The 11,914-nt window shown below is 39.6% G+C and overlaps 2 protein-coding genes across 2 annotated transcripts; both read left to right on the top strand.

Annotated features, from left to right (window-relative positions):
• The first annotated feature begins 260 nt into the window (after positions 1 to 260).
• Positions 261 to 1,584, top strand: LOC124398084 (olfactory receptor 4E1-like). The gene has a single exon (XM_046868103.1). The coding sequence runs from the start codon at positions 261 to 263 to the stop codon at positions 1,197 to 1,199; it is 939 nt and encodes a 312-aa protein (XP_046724059.1). The 3' UTR covers positions 1,200 to 1,584.
• A 5,736-nt stretch (positions 1,585 to 7,320) lies between these two features.
• LOC124398262 (olfactory receptor 4E1-like) lies at positions 7,321 to 8,259 on the top strand. The gene has a single exon (XM_046868350.1). It carries the CDS (start codon positions 7,321 to 7,323, stop codon positions 8,257 to 8,259), a length of 939 nt encoding a protein of 312 aa, XP_046724306.1.
• Positions 8,260 to 11,914: the final 3,655 nt, after the last annotated feature.

Genomic DNA, 11,914 nt, shown 5'->3' with positions numbered 1-11,914 from the left:
TGGCAAAAGAGCATGTTCCAGAGGCAGCATCATCGCAGCATCATGGATAATAACCATATAACTTTTGTTATGTTGAGATCATGAGAAAAATATTATGAGGACTCTTAGGGCTTCTGTAGAAAAATAAACATTTTCTTTTCTTAGGACTTCTGTAGAAAAATAAATAGCTTACAATTTATTTTAGCTTTATTTTAGAGTTATACTTATCAGGCGGTACGTAAAACTGATTGAATGAAAAAGCTGTTTGTTTTTCACAGGTGATGGAAAACGGAACATTCAGATACGAAATTCTCCGTGTCGAAGGACTGCGGCTCACACGTTACACCGCTTACCCGGTCTTTGTTCTTCTTCTCTTGATCTACGTCTTCATTATGGTCTCGAACGTCGGCATTGTCTCGATGATCGCGATGGAGAAAGCTCTTCACAAACCGATGTACTTTCTTTTCTCCAACCTCCCTGTAAGCGATGCGCTCATTGCTACCGTCGTACTTCCTGGTTTACTCAAAGACATCATGACTGAATCGGACCGGTACATCGGCTACGCCGCTTGCGTGATCCAAGCCTTCGGGGTTCACTCGTTGAGCACGAGCGCACACACGATATTAATAATCATGGCGTATGACAGGTACGTGGCCATTTGTAACCCGTTAAGATACAACGACATAATGACCAACAAGATGGTCGCAGGTCTGTCTGTGCTAGCGTGGGTAATCGCGACCGTCCCAGTCGCGTGTATCCTGGGCCTCACTGTAAGGCTCTCGCATTGTACCTCGACTATATCGAACCCCTTCTGCGACAACGCCTCTTTGTTTAAACTTTCATGTGAGAATCTACTTCTAAACCAGATTGTTGGTTTGCTATCTTCTGTCATGCTTTGGTCTACCTCAATATCATGCATCGGCGTTACGTATCTAAAGATCGCGTACGTCTGTTGGAAAAACCGAAACAGCGCACTGAAGAGCAAAGCTGTGAAAACCTGCAGCACACATCTGATAGTGTATCTGGTTCTTCTTGGATCTGGATGTACGGTCATTATTTTGCACCGTTTTTCAGATTATGGGGAACTTCGTAATCTGGCTAGTGTCTTGTTTTCGGTCATTCCTCCAAGCCTCAACCCGGTCGTCTACGGCCTTCAAACCAACGAATTTAGACAGGGACTTGAGCAGATGTTCCTCAGAAGAAAAGGGATTCCAGGATGATTTCATTATTGAAACTAATGGAAAAATTTTGTTACGCTCAGTTGTGGGGCCGTGACTACAGTCAGTCCAGATATACAATACAATATGTGTATTTTAATTGGTTTATGAATGCAGTGTTATGAAATTGTAAGTGATAATTGCATGTATTGTTATATGAGAAAAAATGGATATAGCGATGATAAATGTATACAGTGTAGACCAGCAACACCAAGAGATATATATCGCTATAAGAGGCAGCAAAAATTTATTTTATAAGAATAATTAAAAATCTGTTTAGATTAGTACTACCTTGTCCATTTCCTTTTTGTCTGTGCAAATGTCTGATGTATGTGTAAAGAAAGAATGACTTTAAAATGAACAAAGTAATTCATGTTTCTACAAAAAACATAGAGAGCAGTCAAATATTATTTCATTATCATTACATTTGAAATGCACTCAGGTTGGGTTAGGGTTAGTCATAAATATTCGGACAGCAAAAAACCCCACAAATTCAATAAAATATTATTAATCATTAATCATTAATAATTGCAGCCATTTTCTTGCATCAAGTAAATGTTATTATAAATGTAAAGAATATATATATATATATATATATATATATACAGGGAGTGCAGAATTATTAGGCAAATGAGTATTTTGACCACATCATCCTCGTTATGCATGTTGTCTTACTCCAAGCTGTATAGGCTGGAAAGCCTACTACCAATTAAGCATATTAGGTGATGTGCATCTCTGTAATGAGAAGGGGTGTGGTCTAATGACATCAACACCCTATATCAGGTGTGCATAATTATTAGGCAACTTCCTTTCCTTTGGCAAAATGGGTCAAAAGAAGGACTTGACAGGCTCAGAAAAGCCAAAAATAGTGAGATATATTGCAGAGGATGCAGCAGTCTTAAAATAGCCAAGCTTCTGAGCGTGATCATCGAACAATCAAGCGTTTCATTCAAAATAGTCAACAGGGTCGCAAGAAGCGTGTGGAAAAACCAAGGCGCAAAATAACTGCCCGTGAACTGAGAAAAGTCAAGCGTGCAGCTGCCAAGATGCCACTTGCCACCAGTTTGGCCATATTTCAGAGCTGCAACATCACTGGGTGCCCAAAAGCACAAGGTGTGCAATACTCAGAGACATGGCCAAGGTAAGAAAGGCAGAAAGTCGACCACCACTGAACAAGACACACAAGCTGAAACGTCAAGACTGGGCCAAGAAATATCTCAAGACTGATTTTTCTAAGGTTTTATGGACTGATGAAATGAGAGTGAGTCTTGATGGGCCAGATGGATGGGCCCGTGGCTGGATTGGTAAAGGGCAGAGAGCTCCAGTCCGACTCAGGCGCCAGCAAGGTGGAGGTGGAGTACTGGTTTGGGCTGGTATCATCAAAGATGAGCTTGTGGGGCCTTTTCGGGTTGAGGATGGAGTCAAGCTGAACTCCCAGTCCTACTGCCAGTTTCTGGAAGACACCTTCTTCAAGCAGTGGTACAGGAAGAAGTCTGCATCCTTCAAGAAAAACATGATTTTCATGCAGGACAATGCTCCATCACACACATCCAAGTACTCCACAGCGTGGCTGGCAAGAAAGGGTATAAAAGAAGAAAATCTAATGATATGGCCTCCTTGTTCACCTGATCTGAACCCCATTGAGAACCTGTGGTCCATCATCAAATGTGCGATTTACAAGGAGGAAAACAGTACACCTCTCTGAACAGTGTCTGGGAGGCTGTGGTTGCTGCTGCACGCAATGTTGATGGTGAACAGATCAAAACACTGACAGAATCCATGGATGGCAGGCTTTTGAGTGTCCTTGCAAAGAAAGGTGGCTATATTGGTCACTGATTTGTTTTTGTTTGGTTTTGAATGTCAGAAATGTATATTTGTGAATGTTGAGATGTTATATTGGTTTCACTGGTAAAAATAAATAATTGAAATGGGTATGAATTTGTTTTTTGTTAAGTTGCCTAATAATTATGCACAGTAATAGTCACCTGCACACACAGATATCCCCCTAAAATAGCTAAAACTAAAAACTACTTCCAAAAATATTCAGCTTTGATATTAATGAGTTTTTTGTGTTCATTGAGAACATGGTTGTTGTTCAAATTAAATCCTCAAATAAAATTAATCCTCAAAAATACAACTTGCCTAATAATTCTGCACTCCTGTGTGTGTATATATATATATATATATATATATATATATATATATATATATATATATATATATATATATATATATATATATATATAATTTATATAAGAATTCTTTTTATATTAATGCAAATCCCTTGCAGTTAAAGTCTGGGACCCACAGACATCAACAAATGCTGTTTTTTTTTTTTCTTTGCTGACCCTTTACAGGCTTGTTTGTGGTGATCTGGTTTTAGAACTCCTGAAGTTTTTGTTATTTTGCTTATATATAATAAAGTGGTCTATCTGTCCACATGATGTTGTCTTTCTTTACTTGCATCAGCACCTTTGTGAAACTCATCTTCCCTTGAATCAGCTAGCAGATGTAAACTCAAAAGATGGAATCAACTCCAGAGCTTTTATTTGCTTAATTTGTCAGGAAACGAAGGAAACCTTATCAGTTGATTGTCCAAATTTTTTTTGAGCCTGTGGAAACGGAAGTACCATGTAATAAATGGCTGTAATTCCTAAACAATCTTCACAGGTTGTTTTAAATGCATTCTGGTGGACCCTAGAGGCAAAGATGTGAAAATGTTGTCAATGTTCAAATACTTTTGGACCTGACACATACACACCATTTCCAATTAGTTATCCAATCTGCCAATATGTTGTAGCAACACAATGCAAATAAATTATGCAACTACATGTCTGGAGCTTCAGTTAATATCTAAGATCAGCAGTGGTGGATGAAGTACACAAACCATGTAGTTGCATTTAAGTAGAGAAACTTTCATTAAAGTAAAAGTACAAAAGTATTTGCCTTCAAATGTACTTAAGTATCCAAAGTACTATGATTTATTATTTATTGTTATTATTTATTATGATTTTTGTCACAAGACTTTTTGCTTAATCAATTAGATTTATGTAAAAAATTACTCTCAGCACACTGATCTATTAATAGAATGATCTTAATGAAATAAACTTTGATTGATGTCTATAAAAATTTTAATGAGCGCAAAACCTTAAAGCTAAACAATTTCCTTTATAACCAAATAAAACAACAGGATATAAAAGCAGGCAGTTTTATTTTAAGGCTCATTTGTACAGCATTTATTCCTCTCTAAATGTTCCGCTTGTTGTTAAACTGATCCTGAACTGTATGTTGGTAATAAGTAGTAACACACCAAGGGACAGAAACCGAAGTACCATAAACAAGGTTTAATAGTCTTTTAGAGAACAAACACAAGCCAGGAAGTAACAGTACCGGGAAACGGGTATAGTCCTTTATACGGGTAGTCCAGGAATGATCTCCAGAGTGAATGCGGTACCCAGGTCTAGGCCACCTTATTGACCTGCCGAATTATCTAGAACGGGCCAATGAAGCTGAGAGCTGGAGTCTCAGGTCTCGGGTGGACAACCACACTTGATCCCCCGGATGGTAGAAGGTGGCCTCCGACCTCCGAGAGTCAGCAAACCTCTGGGTGGTTCTAAAGGGGAAGGCCGGGGTTGCGTGTGTGCTGATTCCCACACCCGCACGCTCTCCCGGAACCAGTAATCTACTGCGGGAACGTGGGATGGTTTGTCCGACTAGGCAAACGGGGGGGTTGGAAATCCAGCACACACTGGAATGGTGTCAGGCCGGTGGTGTCCTGGCACAAGGAGTTCTGTGCATACTCAGCCCAGAGGAGAAAGCGGTTCCACTCTATTTGGTCCTGGTGGCAGTATGACCGCAGAAAGTGTCCCAGCTCCTGAATTTTGCGCTTCATCTGCCTGTTGGTCTGAGGGTGATATCCCGAGGACAGATTGACGGTTACCCCTAGGAGACGAAAGAACGCCTTCCACATGTGGGATGTGAACTGGGATCCCCGGTCTGACACGATTTCCTCAGGGAGGCCGAACATCCGGAACACGTGGTGAAACAGAGCCTCTGCAGTCTTCAGAGCGGTGGGCAGGCCACGGAGGGGGACCAACTTGCAGGCTTTGGAGAACCGGTCCACTGCCACGAGGATGCACGTGTGAACGTCTGATCGGGGCAGGTAACAAAGTTGATCCCCAGGTGTGACTACGGCTGCGACCTTCCCGCTTATTCCAGGCCACCAGTAGCGTGCTTGGGCCAAGGTGTACGTCTTCCCCCAGGTGACCAGAACTGGGGGCTTCATGAATGGATTTGAGCAAGGTCTGCCGGCATGCCTCCGGGATGAACGTCCTTCCCTCCAGGCACCCTGCTGGGGAAGGTTCATCCTGGGCCGTGGCACGGATTTCCTCCTCCAACTCCCAGACGTAAGATGAGCTCGGGAGGAATGATGGGTTCGGGGTCTGTAGGCTCGTCAGGGCCATAAATCTGGGATGGGGCATCCGCCTTGCCGTTCTTCGAGCCCGGACGGTAAGTGATGGTGTAATGAAACCGGGTGAAGAACAGCGCCCATCTTGTCTGCCTGGGGTTCAAATGCTTGGCCTCTCGGAGGTACTGGAGGTTCTTATGGTCGGTGACCATAGCAGAAGACAGGGGTTTGAAGAAGAAAGAGTTCATATTGTAAAAGACCTCCTACATAAAATGTATCGTCTACAGATAAAGGACTTCTATCATGGACAGCACAGATACTTGGATCATGGTACAGCCTCTAAGCACAATATTCTACGAGAGGCATAACAATTTAGCTGGTATAGTTTAGAGAAATGTATGCAGAGTATGAGTATGGGTTGGAAGTCCAGTCCCAAGTCCAAATTGGAAACAATTGGGAACAGTAGAGATTTCCAGAATAACAAGCAGTTACCGGCTAAGCGAATCATACATAATGATAATTGAGAAGAAGCTATAGACCAATCAGGCATAACATTATGACCATCTGTCTAATATTGTGTTGGTGCCCTTTTGTTGCTAAAACAGTTGTGACCCCTTAAACATGAACTTCTTCAGCAGTTTGAGCTACAGGAGCTCGTCTGTTGGATCAGACCACACGGACCAGCATTTGCTCCCCACGTGCATCAATGTGACTCGGCCTTCCGTGACCCTGTCACCAATTCACCACTGGTCCTTTTGAAAAGCTACTGACGACTGCAGACCAGGAACATCCCACAAGAGCTGCAGTTTTGGAGATGCTCTGACCCAGTCATCTAGACGTCACAGTTTGTCAAACTCGCTCCAATCCTTACGATCGCCCATTTTTCCTGATTCTAACATCAACTTTGAAAACAAAATGTTCACTTGCTGCCTAATAAATAAATCCACTCACTAACAGGTGTCATGATGAAGAGATACTTAGTGTTGTTCACTTCACCGCTCATAATGTTATGCCTGATTGGCGTAGATGGCAGTGATAGATGTGGCAAACCCTGTTGAAAGTAGCATCAGTATGAAGGAGCATTCGAAGAAATATATATACAGAACAGTGAAGTCTATAGTGGCCCCAGTTTCAATAGGAGCAATAGAGGCTGTTAGCCCAAGCTAAGAGAAAGGCTCCAGTAAATTCTAGATACAACATCTGAGATCCAGATGTTAGTAAAGTCAGGTATTGATGTAGGTGAGGTGAGGAGGCCTGGGGTGCAGTCAGCATTCACATTAATTCCAAAGGTGTTCAATAACCTCCATGGCTCTAAAGAGGTAGAACTGGTTGAAAGTGTTAGGTGTCCCAATACTTTTGTCCATATAGTGCATGTTTATAACCATTATTACTGGGTAGCCTTCCTCCAATATTTTTTTTTTACTCTCACGCGACACTTTGTTATTATCGCAGTTATCGAATTGTTGTTTGCCTTTTCAGAATGTCGCTAGGGAATAGGAAACATTAGAGATTATAAAAGTCGCCCAGACCACCACGGTGGCACAGCGAATCGCAGAGGAACTCCAGGAGAGTCAAATAAAGAAAACAGGTGGGGTATAGCGTGTTAATATTAGAATAAAATATATGTTGTATCTCTCATCATGTGGAAATTTACCATCTTGTATAACAGGTGATTAATAATGAAAAAAGGAAGCTGTTTGTTTTTTACAGGAGGTGATGGAAAACGGAACGTTCAGATACCAAATTCTCCGGGTCGAAGGATTGCGGCTCACACGTTACTCCGCTTACCCGGTCTTTGTTCTTCTTCTCTTAATCTACGTCTTCATTATGGTCTCGAACGTCGGCATTGTCTCGATGATCGCGATGGAGAAAGCTCTTCACAAACCGATGTACTTTCTTTTCTCTAACCTCCCTGTAAGCGATGCGCTCAATGCTTCCGTTGTACTTCCTGGTTTACTCAAAGACATCATGACCGAATCGGACCGGTACATCGGCTACGTTGCTTGTGTGATCCAAGCCTTTGGGGTTCACTCGTTGAGCACGAGCGCACACACGATATTAATAGTCATGGCATATGACAGGTACGTGGCCATATGTGACCCGTTACAATACCACACCATAATGACCAACCAGATGGTCGTAAAGCTCTCTGTAATCGCCTGGTTCAGTGCTACGCTGCCTGTAATTGTGATCCTGGGCCTCACCGTAAAGCTCTCGCATTGCACTTCAAAGATAGTCAATCCATACTGCGACAATCCTTCGCTGTTCAAACTTTCCTGCGAGGATCTGTCTTTGAATCAGATTGTCGGCTTATTTATGTCCGCCGTGTTTTTGATCATCTCCTTATCGTTCATTGGCGTGACTTATCTGAAAATTGCGCTCGTCTGTCTGAAAAACCGAAACAGCACCCTGAAGAGCAAGGCTGTGAAAACGTGCAGCACCCATCTGATCGTGTATCTGGTTCACTTCGGATGCAGCTGTACGGTCATTATTTTGCACCGCTTCTCTTCTCATGAGGAACTTCGGAATTTGGCTAGCATCTTGATTTACGTCATTCCTCCAAGCCTCAACCCAGTCGTCTACGGCCTTCAAACCAAAGAAATCAGACGGTGGCTCGAGCAGATGTTCCTCAGAAGAAAAGCGATTCCAGGATGATTCTAAAATAAATAAATAAAAATGTACGAACCATCAATGCAGTGTTATAGAAGAAGCGTTATGGATCAATTACATCACATTGTAACTGTTCATAACGGATCCGTACACTATATAGGCAAAAGTATTGGGACACCTGACTTTTTTCCGGCCAAATGTGCTTCTTCCCAAATTTGTTACCACAAAGGTGGAGTCAGACACTTGTCTCTTTCATGAAACTTTCCCTTCAAGCCTGTCCCTGCATGGTAATGCATCAGACACAAAACCAGCCGCATGAAGCTATGCTTTCCACGGAAGATCTCCTGCTATAGAGCTCTAATCCTATTGAACAGCAAACGGCAACTAAAAGTGGAATTGTATGTCCAAGAAGCACATACCAATCTTATGGTCAGATGTCCACAAAGTTTTGTCCATATAGTGTACGAGTAAAAAATCAAGTATTATCTTGCTCTCATGATTCTATACTCATATATTTTTCAGATAACTAAATAGTCAAATTAACATCATCATTTCAATGATCTGTCATCATGTACTTCATATCCTACTTTAAACTGATAAAAGCTCCTCAGATTTTAATGCAGGTCAAAGGCTGTTATTAATGAACAGTACGTTAAAAAGGTGTCAATATACTGTATATGTATGTCAATAGATTCAAATATTTAATTGCATGATTGTCATGAGTTTACTCGTGATTAATCACACATTTATATCTGTACTAAATGTACCTTAAATTAATACTTTTTAAGTTTTTAATACTTTAATAAGCATGTGCATGCAGAAATATGGATGCTTTATGCAAATGCATGTTTATTAGTAAAACCAAACTTAACATAGAGCATGAAGACAAAAAAATTATTGTAAATGTTTTAAAGTAATTATGGTGGTTTAAATGACGTAAATCATCAGGACACCAAGCGGTACCTTTGCTATGTTTCCACACGGACAGTTATTGAGGTGATACCGGTGCAACTGTACCTCTACTAACTTTTATATCGATTACGTAATCCGAAAATATTTGTTTTCGATGTGAAATGGTTTATGTAAAAGACATTTTCAGCTTTTGAAACATATATTTATTATGTCTGTGAGGCGAATATTCACTGAGATTCAGGTTGTTTAATTTATGTTTGTGAAGGGAGATGACAGAGCCGGCAGACAGCGCCCCCTGTCGGTTTACTTTATTTTACAAAATTTTTCAGATTAGAATTATGTATTGTTCTTATCTGTAAGATCAATAAAGACAATCATTTAAGTTTGTTTCGTCGTTACGCTGGCTATAATAATAACAACAGAAGGTAGCGAATAAAATGTGAAATCGCTCTGGATTATTTATATTAGAGACCGTTCCTAAATACCTTGCCTTGTAGTTAATCCCATAAACACTTTCTCTGCTTTGAATGAATGGATGTTAGGTGAAGATGAGGTTCCCTTTTGAGTCTGGGTACTCTCAAGTTTTCTTCCTTATGCCATCTCAGGGAGTTTTTCCTTGCCACACTCACCACTGGCTCTTTAGGGATAAATTTACAATTATAAGGAACAGACTTACAGACACAAAATGTATATAAAGTTGTGTAAAAGAATGTATAACTGCTTTGTCTCTAAAGCTGTTTTGAGACAATGTCCATTGTTAAAAACACTCTACAAATAAAAATGACAAATTACTTTTGGTGGGCACAGTAATTAAATTCATGTTCTTTATTGTAATTTTACTCAAACACCCACTCATCAATCTCACTTGGTGGTTAAGGTGTTAAGGACTTCTGATCGAAAGATCACGAGAAGAATTCCAGGACCACCAAGATGTCGCTAATGGACAGAGGTGGCAAAAGTATAGACATCCTTTACTTAAGTAGAAGTACAGATACTTATGTTTTAAAATACTCGGGTAAACGTTGAAGTACTGATTATACTTTTTTACTCAAGTTTTTGCTCTGACATGTACTTAAGTAAAAAGTAGTTATTACTTCTAGCTGTTTTAGTGTCACGTTGGTAACTGGACCTCACATCATATTAATATTAGGGCTGTCAATCAAATTAAATATTTAATCACAACTCAATCGCACATTTCTATCTGTTCTAAATGTACCATATATTAATACTTCCTGTTTTGAATACTTTAAGCAACAAAGAGCATTAAGACAAGGTTTAAATGACGTAAATCATCAGGACACCAAACGGAACCTTTGCTATGTTTCCACACGGACAGTTAACGAGGTGATACCGGAGAAACTGCACGTGTCCAAGTCAAGAAGCTTTTATTATAATTATACCGATTTACGTAATGATACCGATTACATCATTAGAGAATATTTTTATTCTATGTGAACTGGTTTATGTAAAAGACATTTCGAGGTTTCTACACATATTTATTATGTCTGTGAGGCAAATATTCACTGAGATTCAGGTTGTTTTATTTGTGTTTGTGAAGAGAGATGACATGGCAGAGAGCGCCCCCTGTCGGTTTACTTTATTTTACAAAAAGACAACGTTTTGTTATTATGAGTGTATACCAATAAAATTATTTTATTATAAGTGTATACAAATTAAATGAGACATTTTACAGATTTGAATGATGTATTGATTTTATCTGTACGATCCATAAAGACAGTAATTTAAGTTCGTTTCGCCATTATGAGAGAAAAACCAACAAAACGCCACCCAGCGGGTAAATTGTGTAAAACATGGCGGATTTGGTGTTTGATTTAAAACTTGCAATAAAACAAATGTTTACTGATTAAAATTTTTTTTTTGTTGAAGTTTATTTATATATTTTATATCTAAGTAAAGAAAGGACGTCGTGAATGTTGTGTATGTTGTGCTGAAGGCTTTAATTTCGCCTCTTTTATATTTAAAGAGGTACATTTAGTTATGTATTTATATTTTTTTATAAAAATGGTAAAAACAGAAATGTGCACTGAATTGGTCGCACGGTAATAAAATGTAATGCCGTTTAAAATAATTTTAATTTTGACAGCCTAATATATATATTAATACAAAACGAATTAAAAATGTTGTTACCTAATGAATGTATCCAGGCTGAACATCCACATATAGAACACAAGCAGAGAAATGATGATGATGATGATGATGATGATGATCACGTGATCAGGAATGTGTCTGATCTCAGTCATGTTTACATCACTGATTCCCTCTGTCTCACCCACATTAGATTTACTTGTTGTTGCTTACTGTCCTGCTTATTCTTACCTTCGTAAACTAGTCTACATCTGTGGTGAGTGAGGGACAGGACATTATATCATACCAGACGTGATATTTGTGTAAAAATTACACAAGTAAAAAGTTGTCTGAAAAATAAATAGTGAAGTAAAATACTGATACCAAAAAAATAAATAAATAAAAAACTCATGTACAGTAATGAAGTATTTGTACTTCGTTACTTCCCACCTCTGCTAATGGTCCAGTTGTAAGATCTGAGGACTAAATACACATTCAATAAAAGCTGGATCAGTTCAAGTTTGCTCATCATCTACTTCCGTTAAGAAAAACCTGAACTCTAGTTTTTTTGACATCACATCAGGCAGAATATTATAACCACCTGCCTATTATTGTGTTGTTTCCTCTTTTGGTGGCAAAACACTTGTTACCAACGAACATTACCAGCATGAACTTCTTCAGCAGTTTAAGCTACAGGTCGTCA

Source organism: Silurus meridionalis, chromosome 15, assembly GCF_014805685.1.
Source record: "Silurus meridionalis isolate SWU-2019-XX chromosome 15, ASM1480568v1, whole genome shotgun sequence".
Lineage (NCBI taxonomy): Eukaryota > Metazoa > Chordata > Actinopteri > Siluriformes > Siluridae > Silurus > Silurus meridionalis.
The sequence above is the reverse complement of the archived record's forward strand: the minus strand, read 5'-3'. Positions and strand labels throughout refer to the sequence as shown.